The sequence below is a fragment of the Electrona antarctica genome, assembly GCF_951216825.1.
Source record: "Electrona antarctica genome assembly, chromosome: 24".
NCBI classification, from domain to species: domain Eukaryota; kingdom Metazoa; phylum Chordata; class Actinopteri; order Myctophiformes; family Myctophidae; genus Electrona; species Electrona antarctica.
In genome coordinates, this window is record NC_136803.1 from 1,649,825 (window position 1) to 1,664,861 (window position 15,037).

Below are 15,037 nucleotides of genomic sequence, written 5' to 3' on the forward strand. Positions count from 1 at the left end.
TGACATATGACATTCATGAGGACATGGCCAACCCAGGTCCAGTTTTTCACTTCAAAATAAAATAAACAAGAAAATGTCATGTTTTACTTTTAAACCTAAAAATGAAAAAACAGCCAGCGCTCGCCCAGCAGTCTGCCGTCACCCAGGCGGACGCGTGCTTCTCGCCCTTTTGGGGCGAGGTCGCTTTTCACGCTCAGGGCGTCTTACTGGTAGTAGGCTAGTAGGCTAGACCCACTGACAACGGGTGGGTCTACTATTAGTTACTGAGTAAATACGAATGAAAAATGGTAAATGGTGCATTTATTTGCACTTTTATCCAAGGTGCTATACATTACCCATTCACACACACACATTCATACACTGATGGCGGCGGAAACCATGCAAGGCACGACATCAGGAGCAATTAGGGGTTCAGTGTCTTGCTCAAGGACACTTCGATACTAACTCTGGGGGAGCCCGGGTTCGAACAGGCAACCTTGCGGTTACCATCCAGCCACTCTACCTACCCGTGAGTGTACAGCACACACACACACAAACACACACACACACACACACACACACACACACACACACACACACACACACACACACACACACACACACACACACACACACACACACAGAAGATGGCAGTGACAGCTGCATTATTGCCTATAAACAGTAAGTAAGCGTATTTAATGACAGCATAATGTCTTCTCTTGTAGAGCAGCCTACAGCCAACATCACAGGGAAAACTGTTGAAAACGTGACAAACACTGAAGGAGCAAATAAAAATAAATAGAAATCAATAAATGTCTTGATGCAGTTATCAGAGCTGACTCATCCTATGCAATAACATTGTTCACAATAGGACACCACCATATAAACTCAATCAATCCAAAAATGTAGAAAATAGCAAGCTCCCAATGCATCAATGCGACTTGTGAGCTTGTACTACCTTGTAGATCTACAATTGTTCTGCTATTCGTCGTATGACAAAGTAGGGCTTAAGTGTAAAGTGTATAAAAATACCTGTGGTTTAATTGATACAGGTGTAGGAGAAATCTGAGCATTTTATCTCATTTGCATTCTCCAGATGAGACTTGAAGACTCACTACCTCCAGCCCTGAGGCGAACCGCTTTCAAATGAGATCAGTACATGCGGTTGAATGTCAATGAATGCCTCCCAGATAAAGTGTGACTGAACACCTGCATCTGTGGTGGGCTAATTCTTCCTTTGAGAGTTGAGATCAATCCAACTACAGGCGACCTTAACATTGGAGTCAATAGGCCCAGGCGGTGGCGTAACCGTCTGGGCACCCGACTGGTAATCCAGTCGCAGTGTGCCGCGGGTTCGACTCCCGAGCCCGACACGGCCTTTACTGCATGTCTTCCCCCATCTCTCTCCCGTTTCCTGTCAGCCTACTGTCTGTCCCTTCAAAAAAACCAATAAAAGGCGTAAGCCGCAAAAAAATATCTTAAAAAAAACAAACATTGGAGTTAATGAGCGGCAGTGAACTTTCTGAACACTAGGTGGCAGCAAAGGATTTAAGAGAGAGGCGAAGTTGTTTCCAAAAACAGTAATTTATTGTAAGTAAACACAAACAGTAAAAAGCTGTTTAATGTGTGCTTATTTTAATTTAATTTGCTTTGCTTTGATGGGAAAACAGTTATCAGATATCTGATATCTTCAGAAGAAGGCATTGCACATTGCAAGAGACATTTTGGTGCAGCGGTGGCCGAACGGTTTGCGGAGCGGTCTTGATACCGGAAGGTCGCCAGTTCGAATCCCCGGACCGGCACGTTAAAATTACCACCGCTGAAGTGCCCGTGCGCAAGGCATTGAACCCCAACCATGAAATGTTCTATGAGCAGGGCGTGGCTGTAAACAAGCATCTCGAGCTTAGTCCACTTACCAGACAATTGCACGAGTCCCTCCGATCCGAGTCCGAGTCGAGTAGCAAGTCATTTGGTCCAAGTCTCAAGCGAGTCTCAAGTTTTTCTGTTGTGGGCAAGTCAAGTCAAGTCGAGTCACAAGGTTATGTCAAGTCAAGTCGAGTCGAGTCCAGTCACAAGGCTGTCAAGTCAAGTCGAGTCAAGTCACAAGGTTGTCAAGTCGAGTCGAGTCAAGTCACAAGGTTGTCAAGTCGAGTCAAGTCACAAGGTTGTCAAGTCAAGTCGAGTCAAGTCACAAGGTTGTCAAGTCAAGTCGAGTCAAGTCACAAGGTTGTCAAGTCAAGTCGAGTCAAGTCACAAGGTTGTCAAGTCACAAGGTGTCAAGTCAAGTCGAGTCAAGTCACAAGGTTGTCAAGTCGAGTCAAGTCACAAGGTCGTCAAGTCAAGTCACAGATTATATCTCAGGTGTATATCTTGGAGGAAGCTTATCTTCCTAAAGTCAATGTCAAAAATACCATGCAGACTAGTCTGCAACTCTGCATGCATTAAACCAGCAGCAAGCTTAAAAGCTATACATTTATCCATTACATGTTTGATCATTTAGGCCTAGGTAGATGGGAAAGGCTACATTCCATTAAAGAAATGGCATGTTTGACACAAAAATGTTTATTTTGAACATTTTGCAACAACATTTAAATTGCAAGTGTATCATTATTTGTTTTACATTCGAGGTAGCTACCTTTACAAAGGCAAAATTATCAGTGCAAACAAGGTGCTTTGTAAACTAAACAGCACACAGACAGCAGTGCTTACAAACATAAATAACCATCCATTTAAGGGATTCATTTTTTTTTGTCAAGATGTTTGCATAAACTCACTCCACCATGAGTATTATTTTGACAATTCTAAAGAGATAAACATTTTAAATGTAAGAGTTATAAAAGAAAATAAGAGCTGGATAAATGAAACCTTTCCAAAGTAAAATGTGTTCAAGTTAACATCCTGTTTAAACCTAACCCTATGTTACAGAGTCAAGTAGTGCCTGTATTACATACAGTAGATTCACAGATTGTTGCACTTGAGAAACACAAGGTTCGAGAGATTGGTGCCCTTCATCCGAGAACGATGTGGTCTCAAAATGATGCCACCGTGGCTAAAGATTCTCTCGACTGGAGCACTAGTTGCGGGCACTGCAAGTGCTCTAATGGCAATCTTATAAAGTGCAGGGAGGGAGTTTCTGTTTGCCTCCCAAAAGCTGAGACATTTCTGATCAGTATCAAGGCTAAGGTAGTTGTTCAGCTGAATTTCTGGCCTCATTGTGTCCTGCTTGCGACGCTTCCTGTATCCTGCGAAGAGCCCAGCACTGTTCTGAGTGTTCTCCTCCAACAGCTCTTCCTCTCTCTCTGGATTCTCAGGTGTCTGGTCAGCTGGCACCTCCCGTAGGATCAGTTCTAATGGACAACAAATGATCACTTAATATAGCATGAAATATATTACATTAAAACTGATATTGGTAGTTTGGTGATCATCATGATTTGTCACCCTGACAGTCAACATTAATAAAGTGAACCAAGTTTGTTTGAGAAGTGACTGAGTGAGTGGTGTGTGAGAGTACATTTATACAGTGCCATACTTTTAGTGTGTATTCGAACACATTAATATAGATGTACATTCACTGACCTTTCACCATGTCAGACACCTCCCTCTTGATGTCATCGTTGACAAGGACATCTTGTTCCAGCCACATCATTGAGTATTCTGGGTCCAGGACAGCTGCTCTGATATACACAGGGTCCGCAAAAGGTAGAGGCTGTGGTTCGTCTGGTGCTGCAGTTTCCATTTTCACATTGACCAGGATGCCACGGAATCTTTTTTTGAGGGAGGTCTGAAGGCACCTGACCATGCTTCCCAGGAAGCGAACCTGAACAAATGAATAAATGAGTGAGTGAGTGAGTGAGTGAGTGAGTGAGTGAGTGAGTGAGTGAGTCAATAACCAACCTTCTGCTTGAGTTTCTCCAGGTGGTTGTTTAGGGACAAGACACTGGGAAGAACAGCGCTGATAGTTGCACACTTCTCGCCCTGCGTAAGATCAGTGGCCTCTGAAAAGGGCTTGAGGATATCACACAGTTCTTTCAGTTGACTCCACTCTCTCGTAGAGAAGATCAGCTCCTGGTGACCTAGATAGATAGAGAAAGAGATACAGCATAGCATTCTAAAACTGGTCAGGATACTACTCAACAAGCCCTGTGTGTTTGATGACACAGGAATAGAATGTGACCCTGTGGTCAGACAACCCATTCTCCTGAGCTACAGCCATGATCTACACAGCAGCAGGGGCAGTAACAGACAAGCACCAACCTGTGGCCTGCACAACATCGCTCAGTTCCTCCTGGTTGAATGAGAGCACTGCTTTCAGTTGGCGGTAGGTTGAACCCCATCGTGTGGTCACAGCAGCAGGGATCCCTCGCTCACCAAACTTCTCTTCAAAAGCATCATGGAAGGAGGTAGATGTGTGCAGAAGAGAACTGAGTTTGCAGCATTTTGCCATGGCACCTCTTGCAACCTTAGCTTCCTTAAGGCCATCGCCTATAGTCAACTGTAGGGTATGAGCGAAGCACTGTAGGCGTTTGGGGCTTCCTCTGGTTAGTGCCTGTTGAATTCAAACAATTAAATTATGGTTTTCTTCACATAACAGTATTGTCAGAGAGCACATGACAGAAATAGTTAACGATGAGTAGACAAAACAAGGCTGCCCTGTAGATTACAAAACTACTACAATAAAAGGTTATTATTTTATGGTATTTGTGCATTGTGCACAACCATAAGCAAAGATGTTTTACTGCCACTCATTCACCTGATCAACAGTTTCTTGGTCGGTCACCGACAGATCTTCCCATATCTCTGGGTCGTCCAGGCTCTCTTCATCATCTACTTGATCTTCTTCCTCTTGGGGGAAGCAGATGGAGAAGGCCTTCTTCATGTTAGCTGCGTTGTCACAGAGCACAAAGTCCATTTTGTGTCTGATGTCATATTCATCACAGATAGCTTCAAACGCCTCAGCGATCCTCTCTCCTGTATGTGATCCTCGGAACCTACTGCAGGTCAGCAAGTAGGAATTCAGACACAGCTCTTTGTTTGTAGTCAGGACATGGGCAGTGACACCCAAGAAGCCTCGCATCCTACGATCTGACCAGATGTCTACAGTCAGAGAAACATGTTCTGCTTCTGCAAGGATCCCTTTGATCTTAGTGCGGGTCGCTGTAACAGAGGATTCTACGTGCTTGATTACAGAACGATAATCAGTGGCCTTGTACTTGGGGTCTGCTATGGAGAGAAAGTGGCAGAACTTTTTATTTTCTGTTAGAGTCAGGGGAAGGCTGCATCCCACTATTAGGTCCATAATGATGGAGTCAGTCATGGCCCTCTGTTTGGAATGATTCTGTCTGTAAAACTCTGGGTGAGAGAGAGCAGCAAACTGTCCAATTCCTGGCTGGCTGGGACCAGGGACTGGCTGCTGCTTACATCTCATATACTCTGCATATCTGAAACAGAAGGAAAAGAAGAAATATTATACAGTTGTCATTTTTGTGTAGCAAATGCATGCATGCACACTCATTGCACACATTAATTTACTGCAGCAGTGCCTACAGGCCTAAAGCACAAAATAATATCTTAACGTGCATGCACGTTTGTTTTGTAGTATTTTAATATTACGTCACTTTCCATCAGGCACACATTTAGCTGCCTACTAGTACTCCACGTGCATTTGTTTTGCCGGCATGGGGTCCTAATCCTCCACGTTCCAAAAGAATAACACGGAGTGGACTAAATGCAACTATAGCTAGAGAAAACGTATCGGAGGAAAAGTGGAAGGAATAAAGGTTTTGCGTGGGAGTTAATGAAGTTCTTAATCCTGCTGACGACTGGATATATCTAATGAAAAGTGAGAAAGTGTTGGAAAACGGAGGGCTTGCTACCATGGATGGATATTATTATTTATGCAGTGCAGTCACATATCATCAACGTTCGCGACAGTGGTGAGTGGCATTGTTTGTCTTATTAACGACATATATATCCACCAACACACACATGCACACCCGGACACACTTCTAATAATGTTAGCTTTAGTTATATTGGCAGTAGGTTACTAGGTTTCACTTACTTGGCTTCATGCGCCGTCTTCAAGTGGCGGACAAAGTTGGATGTGGTTCCTTCTTTGTCATTGATTTTAGCGTCGCATGTCTTGCATTGAGCCTTCCTGCGTTTTCCATCAGAATGGAAGTTTTTAAAAGCGAACTGAATCACTTTTGGTGGAACTGCAGAACTTGCAGAAGGAGGCTCGGGAGCAGTCGCCATTGCTAGCTAGCCTAGCCTAGTAGATACAAACAGAAACAGCCGCACTGTTGTGTGTGCCCACACTGATCAGAGTCATGGCTGTTTGCGTGCTCTCTCGCTTACATGCCTGTCTCCAATCAATCAATCAATCAAACCAATACAAGTGTAAACCTATAGCGTGGCGTTCGCTCTGGTGCGGGACGTAACGTGACGTTCACGACCGCCCTGCCTGGACATATTAGAATGATATCCGCATAAAAAAAAAAAACATACAATGAAAAAACAACATAATGCTACAAGTTGTCCGAGTCAGCTTGTCTCAAGTCGAGTCGAGTCTGGAGTCATTGTCTTCCAAGTCAAGTCGAGTCTCAAGTTTTTTACCCTAAAGTCCAAGTCGAGTTGCAAGTCGTCCAATCAATGACTCGAGTCGGACTCGAGTCGAGTCATCATGACTCGAGTCCAATACTCTGCCACTTACCCTGGGTAAACAAAGAACTTTGCTTTGCTTTGCTTTACTAATGATTTGTAAGACCTATTGTGTTATAGGTATACTGTGCCCAAATGCAGTTTTCTATGCATTTAAGGGGTATTGGGGGGTTTGACCCTAAAAACAACAAATAATAATAATTACCCATCCGTTACTACATGTGAAGGGCACAATACTGGGTTTAAAAGCTGTTATGCACCTTCGTCTATAGGGTGAAGGAACACAACATAATTCAGGAGGAGACAGGGTTGAACAATAACTTTAGTTTATTGTTGTAGCTCTTTTTTTCGTTAGCAGAGACAAGTTTACAAACTTCTTTTGGTTCACAAAGTGTATAGTATTGGCTTCGAGGTGCGGTTTACACAAGAAAAAGGGTTCTATCTGGAAATCAAAAGTTTACCTCCAACTATAAGGCCCTAACGGAAAGTTAAACAAAAAAACAATACTAAATCCCTAACTAACCTAACTAACCAAAAAGTACAATAAATCAGGGAAAATAAATATACCTGGCACCCCTACATGGTGGAAGTAGGAACCGGGCTTTACATTTGAAATCAGTAGTTTACAAAGATAATAAGAATAGATAAATAACTGAAGGGCTGAAGGCTTTAACTTAAATAACTGAACAATGAACAAAACAAAATATAGCTAAGGCATAACTTACTGCAGAATGAAATAAACAACGTAAGAATAACAAAACTAAACAAACAGAACGAAAAAGGCAGGCAAACGAGCGGAGGACTAGAGGGATCGAGTCCCCCAGTCAGCATGGGCAGACTTGAGCCGACAGGCGCGGCCAAAGGAAGCTGACTCCCGACGTCTTTCCGGCTTTTTAGACAGCTGGTGGATGGAAAAGAAGCTCCACCCACGTGGCAGGTTGCCGCTGGGGCAAGCTTTTCCGGGAATCTGGCCGACGCGGCAACCTGCCACGCCTGTCGGCTCAAATGTGCCCACGGTGAGTGAAGTCCAAGTTCAACTGAGCTTTTATACAGTGTTTCCACACCTGAGCGGAAAACGGCCGACAGCCGCGGACAGAAGAAGCTATCCGCAGCTTCTTTTCCGAGTTTTTAGACAGCTGGTGGATGGAAAAGAAGCTCCACCTCCGTGGTTGACTGCCGCGACGGACAGATTCCCGGAAACGCTCTCCTCCGCGGCAGTCAGCCGCGGAGGTGGAGCTTCTTTTCCATCCACCAGCTGTCTAAAAACTCGGAAAAGAAGCTGCGGACAGCCGAGAACGTCCGCGGCTCTTTAGCACGTGTGGCAGCACCTATAGAGCGACAGGAAGAGTGCTCAGCCAACAGGAAGCGGTGTTGTCGGGGAGAGCCAATAAGGAAGGGAGGGGCAGGTCCAAGCAGGGACCTGTCACTCACAGCCATGTCTGTATTCATTCACTTGAGTACTGTAGCCAACAGTCTCATATTTTGGTCAACTCGTTCATAATCAGGGAAGAAAGAAAAACAACTTGTAACACATGCCATATAACACAATATATTTCCAACTTATAATTATTATCCCAGTTTAATTGTCACCATAAATAATAATTATACTTATAAACAAATATAAACAAATAACCAGAAGGGCCGTGGTCCGTAACAAAAACACAGCGTGTTTGTGTTGTGTAAAATCCCGCAATTTCCTTCTTCCCATTGCGCTGCAACCAAGGGGCCAGTGAGGCTATTCAACGTTGAAGCTCTCCTCCCTAGTGGTAGGAGGAGGGACTACAGGCGGACCCGTGTATTCATGACCGGGAAACCCTGTGCAGCTCATAGAGTATATAAAAGGATAGAGACTGAACTGGCGCGAAGCTCCGCCCCCCCAGCTATTCATGTCAGTGGAAGTTGCTCAGTGGCGTTTTGAAGCACCCGGAAGACTGCCGGAAGTCCCTCCTCCGGACCTCAACTTTGAGGTCCGGAGTGACGTAGGGCAACCGAGCGCTCAATGTTAAAGCCCAGCTGCACGGGGTTTCCCGGTCATGAATCCACGGGTCCGCCTGTAGTCCCTCCTCCTACCACTAGGACCCAGACCTTCAACGTTGAATAGCCTCACTGGCCCCTTGGTGCAGCTGGGCTTTAACATTGAGCGCTCGGTTGCACTTCCGCATTTGACCACCAAAATTTGGTGGTCAAATGCGGAAGTAGACGTTCTGAGACGGTACTTCCGGCAGTCTTCCGGGTGCTTCAAAACGCCACTGAGCAACTTCCACTGACATGAATAGCGGAGGGGGCGGAGCTTTGCGCCAGATCAGTCTCTATCCTTTTAATACTCTATGGCTGCGACGTAACTAGGATGAGCCGCCCTTCTAGTCAGTTACATTTCCTTCATTGTTACATCCCTCGTTCCAATAGGCCTATCTCACAGCCGCTTTCCACGCCCACTTCCGGTAGATAGTGGTGTCATTTAACATTAGGCATTTACACTTTTATTCTCTGGAGAATCTAAGTACATTTCCTAATGTTAAAATGTCAAAGACCGATAATAATATGAAGAAAACACAATGGTATAACAACTCAAATAAGTAGAATAAACCGTACCTTTACAAAACGGTAGTTTGTGGCTTGTGAAAATACCTCTTTTAACATGGAAGCCTATGGACCGGAAAAAAAATAACACCACTAGCTCTAAAAGGGGGCGTAAAAAGGGGGGCGGGGAAATGCTGTGAGATAGGCCTATGCCAAGCAGACGCATTCCCCTTCATTCCTCCAGCCTTCTACTTGAAGCCTCCTTCACAGTTTAGGCACCGTTTTGTGTGTGTCCTGGAGCCAAGATATTAGGATTTTGTTCACCTCCGCTGGCCTGAAAAACACACACACACACACACACACACACACACACACACACACACACACACACACACACACACACACACACACACACACACACACACACACACACACACACACACACACACACACACACACACACACATACACACACACCTGTGATGAACCACTTAAAATCCTATATACTTCATTAACGGGAGTCCCCCAGGGGTCCTCTCTACATGGAATATCTTAACAATATAGATAGATGCTATTTTCGCCAAATGTTTACCTCAGAATTGGGACGCTAGGGTTCATTTTTTTATTTGTATTCCGTTTAATTAACAGGGACAATACAAAAAAAACAATGTATCACGTTGAAACCGTTGCAGTGAATATCGGGATTATGGCCTGGGCCATGGCTCAGTGGTCCAGGCACCTTGGCTGGTAATCCAGTCTGGCAGTGTGCCGCAGGTTCGACTCCCGATCCCGACGGCCTTTACTGCATGTCGTCTTCCCCCCCATCTCTCTCCCCATTTCCTGTCAGTCTGTCCCTCCATAAAATATATAAAATAAAGGCAAAAGCCAAAAAAGGAAAAAATAATAATATCAGGATTATAGCCGAGGCTAATTTGCGACCCCAGTCCCTGGTTAGGCCTTTTCTATATATCTGTGCAAAATGCATGTGGTTAACCCATTCAGGCCTGACTATGAGACACATATGTCAAAAATAGCAGACCTACAAGCTCATAGCGCGCCACCGAGTGGCGTGCTATGAGCTTGTAGATCTGCTATTTTTCAATAGCTAAATTACAACATAATGTTTAAAACACCAAAAGGGGTTCCCGCCCAAAATGGGTTAAGGAACTAAAGGGCCGTCCATCCATACCAAGCACTATAACTATGTCTACAGTATATCGTTCACCACTGTGTTCACCACTGTGTTCACCACTGTGTTCACCACTGTGTTCACCACTGTCTGTCATTCCCTGATGAAGGCTTAACCGCCGAAACGTTGGATTCATTTTTGTCTTACCTGATGTCCTAATAAAATATTGGCACTCTGGCTATTGGCGTGTGCGGCCACCTTCTTGTTTTTTCAAGATTTCCTCCACCACTGTCTGTCACACATAGAGTTGTGGTCATTTAGGGACAGTTTCCACAGCCCAGGGCACCAGGCTGCTGATATCAATTCCACACCACATTACTTTGATATGTTCTACTACGTGGTTGTCTTAGGGCCGATTCATACTCCTATTTTACCGCTGTTTCGGCACTGTAGTGCCGAAATGATTTCGGCTCGTCAGAAATTTTCAGTAGCACCGAAGAGCCGACTTTAGGACGGTACCCGCCCCCCCCGAACCTCAAATGACGTCACATTGTAGGCTCTACAAAGCCGAACCGACTTTTATTCTGCTCTAAAATAGGAGTATGAATCGCGCCTTACTTGCACACGAGTTGAGGTACTATGGCTTTATCTATCTAATAATGTAGCGATCGCTCGCCCGCTGTCTATTTTGCTCGGTCGCTGTCTGTCTGTCTGTCTGTCAGTCAGTCAGTCAGTCAGTCCGAGTACTTCCTTAGAATGCATGTTGGGACGGCTTCCGGGTCACCAGTGAAATGCATGTTGGGACGGACACAGATTAATACTGGGACACACTTTTCCGCGTAACTTGAGTTGTTTCGCCCGCTGTCTATTTTGCTCGCAATAGACAGTGGGCGAGCGATCGCTAAATTATTAGATAGATTACCCACACTGAACATCATTTGCTGTTCATATATTCAGAACGGGTAAGGACTAGTTTATATAATAGGCTATATATAATATAATCATATTTTACTTTTCTGTTTGGATGTATAGAGTGTCAAGGCCAGAAAGTAGTTGTTTTGCCACTCAGTAGGCGTTCCCGCATAACTTCCTGGTTTGATGATGATATCATGCGCATACGCTCTATTAGTCTATCTTGCTCTCGTGCAATGACGTTTTGGGTTCTCACAAAGATTGGAGCAAAAGTACACAATCTCTGGCCACACACGCACGCACACACACACACACACACACACACACACACACACACACACACACACACACACCCACACACACACACACACACGTACTTCTCCATTTGAGTCCAATGTCCACACTCCTCAATGTGCCCTCTGGTCAGGTTGGGGACCTAGCAGGAAGAGAGGAAAGGCAGGTGTATTTGTACACATTTCCTATACGGCAATTCAAAGTGCTTTACGGCACACAAAACATTAAGACAAAGTGCAAAAGAAACATAAAGCTCCTAACGGTCACTTTCATGTCCTCCCCAGCCCCAGGATAATTTACTTACCATCTCCTCCATGCCGCTGGAGTAGACAGGCAACAGGATAGGGTCTTTTCCAGCTGTCACCATCAGCGCTGGCATCATCAGCTATAAGGCACGCACGCACGCACGCACGCACGCACACACACACACACACGCACACGCACACGCACACACGCACACGCACACACACACACACTTTAACAATGTGATCCTGCCTCCAGTCCTTCATGGTGTGTGACTGACTGTGCATCTTAACAAACCTTCCCCATGGGACGAGAACACTTCCACTTCCAGTTCCTCTCAAAGTTGCGATACCAATTCAACGGCCCCCTGAAAAACCAAACAGAAAAGAATGGTTAGGGCGTGCGTGTGTGCGTGCGTGCGTGCACACGCATGCGTGAGGTGTATGTGTGTCATGAAGTTGCATCAGTGTCTGCACTGTTGGTTAACTGGTTTCGCAGGGGACCCTCTGGAACCCCCCCCCCCCCCCCAAGGACCCCTGGTGGTCCCTGGACCCCACTATGAGACACATATGTCAAGCTGAAGAAAAACATTTCAGTGATCCATTTGGTTGAAAAATGAACTGACACTGCCTCCCCCTGGTGTGTGTGTGTGTGCGTGCGCTATAGATGATCCCAGAGTTTGAGGCGGAGTGCAGGGCTGCAGCTCAGGCCCAGGGGGTGTGTCTTCCCGAGGACTTTTCCGTCACCGTCCTGCTGGCTCAGTTCAGAGAGACAAAACCCCTCCACCTGTCTGTCCTACGGACCGCTGCTGTCCTACATCAACACGGTACAAACACATGCACGCACGCACACACACACATACACAAGATGTCTAATATATGCATGTTTAAACACCTACTACACTAATCCTGGTCTCTAAACTGCCTCCCCCTGGCCAGCCCGGGATGCCTGATGGAGGAGAAAGGAACTGGTTGGAATAACGTGTTTCCCCGGCCGCGCTACGTCCGGCCGGGGAAACTTCCCCTTGTCAGGTGTAAAGGAGCAACTTGGACACTCAGGCATGAAGGAAGCATGAGTTCAAGTCCGTTGCTCTCCCCATGTCCCCCATATATGGGGACTAGGTTGGCGGAGGGTGTGTAGAGCCCAGGATCACATTAGATAAATAAGATAATTGACGCTAAAAACGGCCATAGACATCATGACAAATGTGATGAGTGATGGAAATAAAATTCCGGCGACCCCAAGGATCGTATTAATGGATAAAAATAAATTATATCTATTCTGTAATGCTAATTAGAAAGGACTGTAAATATATATATCTTCAATAACCCAGCAGGGAGACCAAATACCGTGCTGTATTTACCTTAAAAATGAGTGAGTAGCCCTTTAAATCTTGAATGACAGTCACTCTACCATAAAAAATAGAAGGATACCTTAAAAACGAATTGGAGACAGACGAAATAAAGTTCTGAGAGGAAGTTTAAGGTTTTAACTGTAATTTTTAGTAGGTAATAAAGTCAATTTACATAGAAAATGTGCTACATGGTTCGGATAATAATAATAATAGTACAATACATCACTATAATTTAGAGTATTCAATTGTTCCAATATGGATCCGAACTGCCCCTCTTCACAGCATCTTCCTGGCTTATACTGCATCTGACGTCAGTTGTTGATAAACGTTCATTGGCTGAATAGATAGTTCATTTCCGCAATATCCACGGTGGTGCTGGTTGTCGAGCACTCATTGGACCAGCACATGGATGATGAGACTGGTATCGTGACATCTTCCTTGGTTCCGTCATTGATGGCCATAGACCGGGAAAGCACAGAGGCTGGCGTTGCTATGGCAACCTGAAGATAACATTCTTTCCCTGCTAGCTGTGAACTCTTCGACAGAGAGAAATGGCCTGCTATCTACTTTCTCACTAGGCACCAAGGTCAAATACATGTCTCAAATCAAAATAGACCTCTCAGTATGGCAAGTTAACTTGACTGGGGAAAGTCTAATAGAGACATTGAATCTGAACTTGGCGTCCGGAAACCCATAATATAAGTATGATAATAATATAAAGGATAATATAGGGCTGAGATGATTAGGCACGTGGATGGTGACATGACATAAATAGGATAAGGAGAACAACCCGGAGTAAACAGGCAGTAGGCTAAGAGTAAAATGATAAAAAGGGCAAGATGACCAAATATGACCTATATGGAACACGGTCTGGGCCCAAGTTCTATCTGAGTTGACCAACAGAATATGATGGAATGGCCAACTTGACATGACGTGTAAACAACATGTCAGAATTTATCTATCAATGAGGTCAGCACATTTTGGGCAAGTGGCTATGGCTGCTTTTAGCCCAAGGAGTGTATTTTGTGCAAAACTAATGCTTGGAATGGATTCAGAATCATGAAAAACCCCTAGTTTGACACGTCACATGCTACTTAAAGCAAAAGGAAAATTTGACATTTTTGCCAGCCATAGGATGTTAATGGTAGGGTCACAAGAAACCCCTATAAAAAAGATTGCCCAATACTAACAGACGTCAGCAAGTGGATTCATGAATGTATGTATATAGACAATATTTTAGGCCAATAAAAAAGACTATACCAAATTTCCCGCTTTAAAGGGATAGTTCAGATTTTTTGAACTTAAGTTGTATGAAATACTTGCCATTAATATAGTGGTTGCAACTGTATTAATTGATTGCCCGAGTCCCATGGTGGGAGTTCTGCTATGGTTTTGGTCAATATTAAGTAGTTCTGGTCATTTTGTGGGGGGCACTGGGGCCACGCAGTAAAAGTAAATGAATCCACAAAACGAACGTAATTTGTATTGTTGACCTATTTCTAAAATATTAGCGCGACTTTCGTTCAACTTTGACCCCTCTATCACATGGAACTATTTTTTGGGCGTAGTGATATGGACACAAAAAACATTTTTACATTTTTCGAATTTGCGGCACCCCCTATGGATGAAAATGGAATTGCTTTTGGCTTTTGGTTGATTGAACCACCCGCGACATGTGATTCAAGTTTGGCATGGATCGAACATTTCGTTCGTGATTTATGGTATTTTTTGTAAAATAGGCCCCTCCTACTAACTTCGGACGACGATTACGGCCGAACGATACGCACTATCAAAATTCCGCCGTTCGACAAAATCTGTAGGAGGAAAAGCAAAAAGTATATGGGGAGATGCGTCATGACCCAAGGAATCCAGGGAAACAATCATTTTGATTTTACAACCTACGGTTCAAGAGTTATAAGCCAAAACGTAAAGTGGGCTGTTATAGCGCC

The 15,037-nt window shown here is 44.6% G+C and overlaps 1 protein-coding gene across 1 annotated transcript; it reads right to left on the reverse strand.

Moving 5' to 3' along the window:
- Positions 1 to 2,868: 2,868 nt before the first annotated feature.
- LOC306917166 (zinc finger BED domain-containing protein 4-like) lies at positions 2,869 to 6,231 on the reverse strand (the record flags this gene model as incomplete). Its single annotated transcript, XM_079495299.1, has 6 exons — positions 2,869 to 3,326; positions 3,556 to 3,796; positions 3,874 to 4,052; positions 4,234 to 4,525; positions 4,730 to 5,417; positions 6,038 to 6,231. 6 exons carry the CDS (start codon positions 6,229 to 6,231, stop codon positions 2,938 to 2,940), a joined length of 1,983 nt encoding a protein of 660 aa, XP_079351425.1. The 3' UTR covers positions 2,869 to 2,937.
- Positions 6,232 to 15,037: the final 8,806 nt, after the last annotated feature.